Consider the following 12,342-nt stretch of genomic DNA (forward strand, 5'->3'; position numbering starts at 1 on the left):
TTATGGAAGCATTTGAGTGTGAGCAATCACCCATCACTGCCCGGCAGATCAAAACCTGGACAAGCCAGGACCCCTTATTATCTCGAGTCAAAAGCTGTGTGCTTCACGGGAGCTGGTCCAGTGTCCCAGTGGAAATGCAGGAAGAGATAAAGCCGTTCCAGCGGCACAAAGATGAAATGTCCATACAAGCAGTGGGGCAATCGAGTAGTGGTCCCCAAGAAGGGCAGAGACACCTTCATCAATGACCTCCATAGTACCCACCCAGGCATCGTGATGATGAAAGCGATAGCCAGATCCCACGTGTGGTGGCCCGGTATCGATGCGGACTTAGAGTCCTGCGTTCACAGATGTAATACATGCTCGCAGTTAAGCAATTTACCCAGGGAGGCGCCGCTAAGTTTATGGTCTTGGCCCTCCAAACCGTGGTCTAGGGTACACGTCGATTATGCAGGCCCGTTCTTGGGTAAAATGTTCTTTGTGGTTGTAGACGCGTATTCCAAGTGGATTGAATGTGAGATAATGTCGGCTAGCACGTCCGCTGCCACTACTGAAAGCCTGCGGGCCATGTTTGCCACTCACGGCTTACCCGATATCCTGGTGAGCGACAACAGTCCATGTTTTACCAGTGCTGACTTCAAAGAATTCATGACCCGTAATGGGATCAAACATATCACATCTGCCCCGTTTAAACCAGCATCCAATGGTCAGGCAGAGAGAGCAGTGCAGACCATCAAGCAAGGCTTGAAGAGGGTAACCGAAGGCTCACTGCAGACTCGCCTATCCCGAGTCCTGCTTAGCTACCGCACGAGACCCCACTCGCTCACTGGGATCCCACCTGCTGAACTGCTCATGAAAAGAGCACTTAAGACAAGGCTCTAGTTAGTTCACGCTGATCTACATGAACAGGTAGAGAGCAGGCGATACAACAAAGTGCATACCATGATAGCACAAATGTGTCATGCGAGATTGAAATCAACGATCCTGTATTTATATTGAATTATGGATAAGATCTCAAGTGGCTTCCTGGCATTGTCGTGGCCAAAGAGGGGAGCAGGGTGTTTCGGGTCAAGCTTTCAAATGGACTCATTCACCGGAAACACTGGGACCAAATCAAACTCAGATTTACGGACTATCCTGAACAACCCACCTTGGACCCTACCTTTTTTGATCCCCCAACATACACACTAGTGGCAACCGGCACCACGGTTGACCACGAAGCAGAAATCATCATCCATAGCAGCCCAGAAAGATCCAACACACCAGGCAGACCAGCAAGGCCAGTTGCACAGCAGCCCAGCGAGGGCTCAACAAATGATTCAACAGTACCAGCTTTTACACCAAGATGATCAACCAGGGCAAGAAGGGTCCCAGATCGACTCACATTGTAAATAGTTACACTATTGGCTTTGGAGGGGGAGTGTTGTTGTATATGTGGACTTGTATTTACTCTGTACAGCCACCAGAGGGCTGATACACTGGAGTCCAAAGGGATCCCATAATCCCTTGGGAGCACAGGTATTTAAGGAGGCCTCACAGGTTGGAGAGGCACTCTGGAGACCTGCAATAAAAGATTAAGGTCACACTTTACTTTGAGCTAACAGTGTTCAGTCTGACTATTTCTCCATACATAACAATTACCTTTGTGGTTCTGGTTTTCACTTTTGCCTCTAGCTGCTCATACTCCCTCAACAGAACCGCTTTCTTTGCCCTACCTATGTCATTGGCACCTACGTAGACCACTGCAACTGGATCTTCCTCCTCCCACTCCACGTTCCTCTCCAGCCCAGATGAGATGTCCTTAACCCTGGCAACACAGCCTTCTGGATTCACGCTCTTAGCTGCAGAGAACATTATTTATCCCCCTAACTATACTGTCCCCTACCACGACAATATTTCTTTTTACTTCCCCCACTTGAATGGCCATCTGTACCACGGTGCTATGGTCAGTTTGCTCATCCTTCCTGCCGTCCCTGCCCTCGTCCACACAGGGAGTAAGAGCCTCGAACCTGTTGTACAAGAACAAGCGCTGAAGCTCCTCAATCACTACCTCCTGGGACCCTAAACGTTCCTCACTTGTAGTCACACCCTCCTGTCCCTGACCACAAACCAAATTTGAATTAATTAATCTAAGGGGTGTGACTGCCTCGTGGAACACAGCGTCCAGGTAACTCTCCCCCTCCCTGATGTGTTGCAGTGTCTAAAGCTCAGACTCCAGCTCATCAACACGGAGCCAAAGCTCCTCGAGCTGCAGATACTTACTGTAGTTGTGGTCGCTGTGGGCCTCAGTGATGCCCACCAGCTTCCACAGGCAGCAGCAGAAACACATCGCCTGCCCTGCCATCTCTAATGTATTTGATTAATTAGGTTTTGAAGTTTTCAACGTTTAGTTTTTAATCCCAGCTCTTAATTTAAACCAATGCCCAAGAAAAGAAAGAAAACTGACCAAACAATCAGTTCCCTGCTTTCCTGTGATGTCTTATCCTTTGAAACTTTTGACTTCTTATCCTCCCAGTTCAGTTGGGCTGTCTGTTTTAAGTTGTGCCACTCCTCCTGATTTCCAGCTCTTTTAAGCTGTTTCAACCAGTTCCTAATAGGTCAATGAACCAACAATGCAAAATTTGCTCCAGGCTATAGACAGCTAGTTTGGAAAGTGGAAAATCACATCTAAGTAAATATGTTCTGTGCTTGATAAAGACTTACCCTCAGATGGATTCAACATACTGCTGTATAGGATGTTCTGAAATGATAGGACAGAAGAAATGGGATAGCTTTATATATTGAGAATTTGAAAATTAAAGAAGATGGATTAATATCCCGGGGAAGACATAGTTCAAAGGCGAAATACTGTGGAAGCTGATATAAAAGAAAATGCTGGAAATACTCAGCAGGTCAGGCAGCATCTGTGGAAAGAGAAACAATTAGTGTTTCAGTCACTTATCTTTGGTGTCAGCTGTGGCTCAGTTGATAGTACACTTCCCTCTGAGACAGAAGGTTATGGGTTCAAGTCCCACTCCAGGAACTTGAGCACATAAAATAAAATCTAGGCTGACAGTGCTGTACTGTTGGAGGTGCTGTCTTTCAGATGAGATGTTAAACCGAGGCCCTGTCTGTCCTCTCAAGTGATGTAAAAGATTCCCTGGCACTATTTTGAAGATAAGCAGGAGAGTAATCCCCAGTGTCCTGGCCAATATTTATTCCTCAATCAACATAACTAAAAAAACAGATTAACTGGTCATTATCACATTGCTGTTTGTGGGAGTTTGCTGTGTGAAAGTTGGCTGCTGCGTCTCCCACATTACATAGTGGCTACACTCCAAAAGTACTTCATTGGCTGTAAAATGCTTAGAGTCGTCTGATGGTCATGAAAGGCGCTATATAAATGCAAGACCTTTTCTTTTTCATAAGAACTGGAAAATGTTACAGAAGGAACAGGTTTTAAGCAAATACAGAAATGGGTAGCGGAGGAAAGAACAAAAGGAAAGGTCTCTGATGGGGTGGAAGGCTGGAGTGATTAAAGGATGATGGTGTTGAGGCAAAAAGGGGGTGGTAATGGGACAAGAAAGAATGAAAAGATGGGTCTAGAGGAGCTGTAAATGGCAACAGCATAATCATTAGCAGCACCTGTTGTCCAAAAAAATGGGAGCAGTGGCTATCTGAAATTGTTGAATTCAATGTTGAGTGTGGAAGGTTGTAAAGTACCTAATGAAAAGATGAAATGCTGCTCCTTGAGCTTGCGTTGAGTTCAAGTTTTTTGTTGACAAATCAGAACAGGCTTAACTGGGTTTGCTACAGACTATCTGAACAGGATGAGGATAACCTATAGAATGGAAGAGAATATAAAGACCATGTAATTGGTGACATCAAGCAATGTGATTTAAGTTGAACACGTGTAAATGGAACAGAATCAATGAATATAGTGCAAGATTGCTTCTGGATCCAATGTGTCTATGACACTAGTAGGAGTAATTCTAATTTAAACCTGGTAATTGCAAGTAATTAGAATAGCATCCATTATTAACATCGAGGGACCAGTGATCAGGGTAAATTTAACTATCAGACAATCAGCAATAGTAAGAAGAGAATACAAATTTAAATGTCAAACTTCAAAGGAATGAGGTATAAATATAATTAACGAGAAAATATTGCTGAACATTGAGGGAAAACAGAGTACACATGTATGCAAGATGCAAGCATCTCCAATTGGATAACTAGGCTAATAAAAATGGGAATTAAAAAAAACCCTATCTAAAGCCACTTTCGTGGGGGGTAGGATTATCTAAAACAAGTCAGAGTTTGAACATGTGAAGAAAACACCAACAATGAATTATAGTTGGAAGATGTTGAGCATAACACCAAAGTTCAAATATAAGAGTAGAGAAGAATTTAGAACTTTAAAAGTGTAAGTGAAATTAAGGGCAACATAGTTGAAAACATTTGTAGAAGTATTCAAGTGAAAGGATATGATTACAGTCTAGTTTTTGTAATACACCTTGTATCCTAAGAATATTTTGAAATCAGTAGTATATATCTTGTGGGACAAATGTATTATGTGTTATATACCATAGTTAGGGTTAGATAAATACTTTTATATCTATATACAGAGGTGAATAAAATTCATGGGAAACAATGGGGGTGAATTTCCTCAATGGTTTACCTGCTGTATCTTTGGCAGAAGAGCCATGGTATAAATACAATGTTTCTGGGAGTCACTTACTTCTGCCAACATTACAGCAGACGATTGTAATTCCATGATATCCAAAGGTAATCAGCTAAAACTCCAGATCACCACCCAAACTCTTATCTTCATTATTCAACCCTGCTCCCATCCACAGAAAATGTGGGAAGTGAATTTCCACAAAGGGTAGTGGGGTGGGGAAATTAGCCCAGAACTAATCAGAACCCATTGAGGGGCACCATAACTGAACCCAATCTCTACTTGTATGTACTTTCCAGCAGATGTCAATAGATAGCAATCAGGAGCAGGAGCTCGGGCTAATTTCCCCACCCCACCAACATTGTGAAAATTCACTTCCCACATTTTCTGTGGATGGGAGCAGGGTTGAATACTGAAAATAAGAGTTTGGGTGGTGATCTGGAGTTTTATTTGATTACCTTTGGATATCTTGGAATATTTATTTTCCAATTTTCTCTGCTGAAGGTATTGACTTCTGCTAGGTATGTTTCCATGGGAAAAGCACCCTTGGTATCTTGCCCAAGCAGCAAATCTTCATATGTGATCTCAGTCAGTAAGTTTTGGTGCGCTGTTCATTATTGAGGGGCATCCTAACTGAACCCAATCTTTACTTGTATGCACTTTCCAGCAGATGTCACTAGATAGCAATCAGGAGCAGGAGCTCGGGCTAATTTCCCCCTCCCCAGTCAAGGGCACAAAATCCAATGGTAGTATCCCAACTGCCACTCTGCTGAAAGCAGCCAACGCAGTACAGATTGAGAATCAAACCTGAAAGCTTTTAGTCTGTATGACTCAGTCACACCATACCAACTGGGCCAACCGTAATACCTGGAATAACATGTCAAGTTTCCTCTCAGGAGATTAAATGGATTAAATGTACATGGTTTTGAAGGGAACAGGCTTAGTGGGACTAATACTGTGTTCTGTATTTCATGTGAACTGTTTTTGGAATTTGTCACAACAATACTAAGATTGTATACTTCTTACTGTGATGTTTCTGCCCCCATTTTGGATGTTCCTTTCCTCGTTGAAAGCAATTATTGCTTTGTTACAATAAATATCAAAGTTGCCATCTATTAAAAACTCTTTCATTTCACAGGAAAACAAATCCCATTCTTGTTCCCATGGGACCAATGTGTGGTGGAATCTCTTGAGCAATTTATATACTTTCATTGGACGCTGAGGTGGTCTTGGATTTCGATCTTCAGAGCCCTGCCTTCAGTTTCTTTGATGTAATATTTGTTTCAGGCGATTGAAGAGGAAGAATACATTAAATGCCCACTGTTTTCCTCATTTGATTTGTCAGTTTCTAATCTCTTAAATCATTTCACCTCACAAAACTGTTTTTCCAATGTGAACAGATTGAGCGAGCTTCATGGTTCAGTTATTTCAAATCTGGGACCATTTTTACTTTGTTTTTGATAATTCACCAATTTAAAACCGAGTTGAGAAGGAATTTCTTCTCCCAGAGGGTTGTGAATCTGTGGACTTCTCTGCCCAGGGAAGCAGTTGAGGCTAGCTCATTGAATGTATTCAAATCACAGATAGCTAGATTTTTAACCAATAAGGGAATTACGGGTTATGGGGAGCGGGCGGGTAAGTGGAGCTGAGTCCACGGCCAGATCAGCCATGATCTTGTTGAATGGCGGAGCAGGCTCGAGGGGCTAGATGGCCTACTCCTGTTCCTAATTCTTATGTTCTTATGTTTTTATTTAAGGGGAAGCTAGATAAGTACATGAGGAAGAAAGGTTTAGAAGGATATGCAGATATGGTTAGATGAAGTAGGGTGGGAGGAGGTTTGTGTGGAGCATAAAGCAGTTGGGCTAAATAGCTTATTTCTGTGCTTTAAATTCTATTTAATTGGACTAATATTCAATGGATCTGTTTATGCAACTAGCTTTGTAGTTCTCCTTGCAATTGCTGTCCATTACAGTGACAATAAGTTTTAGGCATTTTCACACATTTCTGACCCACCTTATTAACAAAATACTTTTTATAATCATGTTTGTTACTTTTGCACCAATATGATCTAACTTATATTTGTCAAATTAAATGTCACCTGTCATTAATCTGTCCGAATGTTGAGGGAGTAGTTTTCCCATCTGCCGTGACTGGCAGATTTTGGGGGACAGGAATTACACAGGGACATTATGCAATTTCCTGGAAGCCTTTAATAGGGACGAACAATATTCCTGCACAAATCACGCTTGAGCTACATTTCCATAAGTAACTCGGGAGTAATTTCACAATGCCGTGGCTTGATTTATGCAGTGAGATGATCCTGCTCATACATGGGTGTTAAATACCAGTCCTGCTCCTTTTTCAGGAAGCAATTTCTTAAAAGTGAACTATTCAAATTGATTGCTGAAAACATCATTGCCTAAATCATTATAATATTTAGTTCTCCTCTATCGCTGAGCTTTGTTTTAAAAGGAAAGAATCTCGGGATGCTAAGGAGGTTCATCCGTGCAGGAAATGGGTCACTCGCTCCTGCCATTATCCACTGATGCTTGCAGCCACCATTCTTTTCCTTTAATGCAATTCTCCGTGCTGGAAGGAGAGGGCTGACTTAAAGGATAGTTCCAAAGGGATGTAAAGATTTTAAAGGATGGCTCCTCTGCAGCCTAGAATAATTTAGAAAGTGAATGCTGGTAACAGCGACATCCCTGCACCCACCCAAAGGATCATAGAGAAGACGACTGACTTCTTGAAACTTTCCTTCAGATGCCTGGACTGGTCAGGTGACATCTTGTAGTAAAGCCGTGACAAGTCTCCATTGCCTGTTGCAGACTGCACAATTTCACCACCTAGAGAGGCCTAACTGGGGAGCACAAAGTCAATTTGAAGTAAATGGCAGGTAAAATCTGGCAGGGTGGCTATTTAGATATCGCCTGTTTCACACCATCGTCCAAAGTTAACACTACCCCCCCAACCTCACTGGCTTGTTCTGCAAATAGAGAAATACCATTGAGAAATTTCATGAGTACATACAATGAAAGTAACAGCAACCACTTGTATTTATATAGCACCTTCAACGTAATGAAACGTTCCATGGTGTATCACAGGAATATTATGAGATTAAAATTTGACACAGAGTCGCACAAGTAGAAATTAGCGCAGGTGAACGAAAGCTTGGTCGAAGAGGTATGCTTTAAGGAGCGTCTTGAAGGAGGAAAGAGAGGTAGAGAGGTGGAGAGATTTAGGCAGCGAGTTCCAGAGCTTGGGGCCGAAGCAACAGAAGGCACGGCCACCAATGGTTGAGCGATTATAATCAGGGTTGCTCAAGAGGGCAGAATTACAGGAGCGCAGACATTTTGTGGGGGGGGGGGGGTGTTTGTGAGGCTAGAGGAGATTACAGTGATGGGGAGGGGTGAGGCCATGAAGGGATTTGAAAATAAGGATGAGAATTTTGAAATCAAGGCATTGCTTAACCGGAAGCCAATGTAGGTCAGTGAGCACAGAGGTGATGGGTGAGTGGGACTTGGTGCGAGTTAAGACATGGGCTGTCGAGTTTTAGATCACCTCTAGTTTTACGTAGGGTAGAATGTGGGAGGCCAACCAGGAGTGCGTTGGAATAGTCAAGTCTAGAGGTAACAAAGGCACTGATGAAGGCTTCAGCTGCGATAAGCTGAGGCTAGGGCGGAGACAGGTGATGTTATGGAGGTGGAAATAGGCGGTTTTAGTTATGCTTCGGATATATGGTCGAAAGCTCATTTCATGGTCAAATATGGCACCAAGATTGTGAACAGTCTGGTTCAGCCTCAGACAAAAGTTGGAGAGAGGGATGGAGTCAGTGGCTAGTGAACGCAGTTTGTGGTGGGGACCAAAAACAATGGCTTTAGTCTTCCAAATATTTAATTGGAGAAAATTTCTGCTCATCCAGAACTGGATGTCAGACATGCATTCTAACAATGACAACAAGGTTTGCCAGAAAAAAATTGGACTGCAGTCTTTTAAGATATCCATTTGCCAAAAGTTTCAGTAATAACCTGCCCCAGAATTTGCAGCCTGCTACATCAAGGACATTAATCATAAGCATTTAGGCAGCTGTAAATAAGCCTTAGGGGTTGGCAAAAGCCCGCAGCATATGAGAATGTGAGGAAGCATTTTGTGGCATGCATACTTTGCCTATTTTGCTTGGTATAAGATACTGGTGGGTCATTTTCCATTGAATATTTTCTTTTGGCATGAAAATATTTGATGCCCATAAAGGTGGCTAAACAGGAGTAATTACTTGCATCAGCTGTTCTAATCTTGCATGTGATTATTTGGGGTCCCAGGCTTGCCAGAGCACCATTATCAGCCTGCAACCTTTCATCAAAAGTAATCTTCTGAATATTTGCTAGAAAAAAAACGGACCTGCCTTTTAAAAGGAAGTTGCAACTGGTTTTAATAAATATGCTGCCTCCAAATCAACCAGTTTGGAGCTTGTTTGTCACATGTAATTGGGTTCAACCCAGAAGATGTGTCTGAATCAGATATGCATCGCTTAGGTAGGTACGAGATCCACAAAGCAATATACCCCACTTTCCACAATGATGATACAAAATTGACCCTTGTATGTTTTTGCATTTCATAAGAACATAAGAATATAAGGAATAGGAACAGGAGTAGGCCATACGGCCCCTCGAGCTTGCTCCACCATTCAATAAAATCATGGCTGATCTGATCATGGACTCAGCTCCACTTCCCCGTCCGCTCCCCATAACCCCTTATTCCTTATCGTTTAAGAAACTGTCTATTTCTGTCTGAAATTTATTCAATGTCCCAGTTTCCACAGCTCTCTGAGGCAGTGAATTCCACAGATTTAGGTCCCCTGCAGTCAGAATCAGGGGAAGTCATAACGGGGAACAAAGAAATGGCAGACCAATTGAACAAGTACTTTGGTTCGGTATTCATAAAGGAGGACACGAACAACCTTCCGGATATAAAAGGGGTCAGAGGGTCTAGTAAGAAGGAGGAACTGAGGGAAATCCTTATTAGTCGGGAAATTGTGTTGGAGAAATTGATGGGATTAAAGGCAGATAAATCCCCAGGGCCTGATGGTCTGCATCCCAGAGTACTTAAGGAGGCGGCCTTGGAAATACCGGATGCATTGACAGTCATTTTCCAACATTCCATAGACTCTGGATCAGTTCCTATGGAGTGGAGGTTAGCCAATGTAACCCCACTTTTTAAAAAAGGAGAGAGAGAGAAAACAGGGAATTATAGACCGGTCAGCCTGACATCGGTAGTGGGTAAAATGATGGAATCAATTATTAAGGATGTCATAGCAGCGTATTTGGAAAGAGGTGACATGATAGGTCCAAGTCAGCATGGATTTGTGAAAGGGAAATCATGCTTGACAAATCTTCTGGAGTTTTTTGAGGATGTTTCCAGTAGAGTGGACAAGGGAGAACCAGTTGATGTGGTATATTTAGACTTTCAGAAGGCTTTCGACAAGGTTCCACACAAGAGATTAATGTGCAAAGTTAAAGCACATGGGATTGGGGGTAGTGTGCTGATGTGGATTGAGAACTGGTTGTCAGACAGGAAGCAAAGAGTAGGAGTAAATGGGTACTTTTCAGAATGGCAGGCAGTGACTAGTGGGGTACCGCAAGGTTCTGTGCTGGGGCCCCAACTGTTTACATTGTACATTAAGGATTTAGACGAGGGGATTAAATGTAGTATCTGATGTCATGTATTCAACCAGCATTGTAACCCATGTATAATCTGACCTAAGTTGTACACTGTGAGAACACTGACCACTATGTGATGAACTTGTGGGAGACACTCCTTACATAGACCTTCAGATATAAAAGGGGAAGCTCCACCCACTTCCTGCACTTGAGTGCTAAGGAATAAAGGACAGGTCACAGACTGACCTTCTCTCAAGCATGGGCCTCGTGTGCATTTATACTGTATAGTAAGGACGTATCAATGGCGACAAGAAACTGGGATTTGAACCACACGAGCATGGCCACTAGTAGAACAGACAAGAGATACTGTGTTAAGGAATGGTTGGGACAGAGATTCAACATTGTTAAAGCAGCACACAGTTCTCCAGGCAGACAAGGGCAATCGGGCATGCCCCAACATGTAGTCGAACCCAGAGGGGGAGTTCGACAGAGACAATGGCAAGCTGAACGGCGATTCACGTCATTGCAAGGGACAATGCGGCCAGTAATGAGGCCATCAACACCTGTTAATGGCGCACTCAAGGGCAATAACAGGGGCAGTCAGGGACGATCGACTGGCAAGGGACCTTTTGTTCCAAACCGCTGCTCATGCTGGAGGCGTGGAGGCACGCACTCAGCCGGAATTTGCAGAGGTGAGCTAAATACCTGCAGAAATTGCAGAAATGAACACTGGGGGAAATCGCTGGAAGCTGAAGTTCAGCGAGTTCATGTGGAGCACGTATGCAGTTCATACACCAGGATGCCACCGATAATGATGAAAGTGCTCCTCAATGGCATCCCAGTATCAATGGAGTTAGACACGGGGGCCAGCCAGTCCCTGATGGGTATGAAACAGTTCGAAAAGTTATGGGCGTCCAAGGCCAGGAGGCCAAAATTAGCGCCGATTGACGCACAGCTACGGACTTACACAAAGCAGATCATTCCGGTGCTAGGCAGCAAAGATTCGGAGAACAGACTGCCACTCTGGATTGTCCCAGGGGACGGTCCCGCACTACTGGGGAGAAGTTGGCTTGCTGTCATGAACTGGAAATGGAGCGATGTCAATGCAATTTCCTCTGTGGAGCGAGTATCATGCTCACAGATCCTGGACAAATTTGGCTCATTATTTCAACCCGGCATTGGCACTTTCATGGGGGCCAAGGTAGTGATTCACATAAACCCGGACGCCAGGCCAGTACACCACAAGGACAGAGCGGTGCCGTACGTGATGCGGGAAAAGATAGAAGGTGAATTGGACCGCCTGCTGAGGGAAGGCATCATCTCGCCAGTCGAATTCAGTGACTGGGCAAGGCCGATTGTGCCGGTGCTCAAGGCGGATGGGTCGGTCAGGATATGTGGCGAGTACAAGGCCACCATCAATCGGGTGTCACTCCAAGACCAGTACCCACTATCAAGAGCGGAGGACTCTTTGCGACGCTATCCGGTGGCAAACTTTTTTCAAAATTGGACCTGACCTCAGCTTACATGACCCAGGAGCTGGCGAGTAAGTCGAAGAAGCTGACCACCATCACGACACACAAGGGGTTGTTTGAGTACAACAGATGTCCGCTCGGGATTCGCTCGGCCGCCGCGATCTTCCAACGAAATATGGAAAGCCTCCTCAAGTCGATTCCAGGGACGGTGGTTTTTCAGGACGACATCCTCATTACGGGTTACGATACTGAAGAACACCTCCACAACCTGGAGGAGGTGTTATGCAGACTGGACCGTGTAGGGCTGCGACTGAAAAAGGCGAAGTGCGTCTTCCTAGCTCCAGAGGTAGAATTCCTGGGGATGAGGGTAGCAGCAGATGGGATCAGCCCTACTGCGTCCAAGACGGAAGCGATCCAGAGAGCACCCAGACCCCGTAACACAACAGAGCTGCGTTCGTTCCTGGGGCTCCTGAACTATTTTGGTAACTTTCTTCCCAAATTGAACACGCTGCTAGAGCCGCTACATGTGCTCCTACGCAAAGGTCGCGAATGGGTCTGG

At 44.2% G+C, this 12,342-nt stretch overlaps 1 protein-coding gene across 1 annotated transcript in view; it reads left to right on the forward strand.

The window, feature by feature from the left end:
- The window catches only part of laptm4a (lysosomal protein transmembrane 4 alpha), a 40,956-nt gene extending 34,970 nt beyond the window's left edge, over nucleotides 1-5,986 (forward strand). Inside the window, exon 7 of the mRNA XM_070885102.1 lies at nucleotides 5,793-5,986. Coding sequence (XP_070741203.1) covers nucleotides 5,793-5,876 — 84 coding nt within the window. The 3' untranslated portion in view covers nucleotides 5,877-5,986. The remainder of the gene's footprint in view (nucleotides 1-5,792) is intronic.
- Nucleotides 5,987-12,342: the final 6,356 nt, after the last annotated feature.

Source organism: Pristiophorus japonicus, chromosome 7 (genome assembly GCF_044704955.1).
Source record: "Pristiophorus japonicus isolate sPriJap1 chromosome 7, sPriJap1.hap1, whole genome shotgun sequence".
Taxonomy (NCBI): domain Eukaryota; kingdom Metazoa; phylum Chordata; class Chondrichthyes; family Pristiophoridae; genus Pristiophorus; species Pristiophorus japonicus.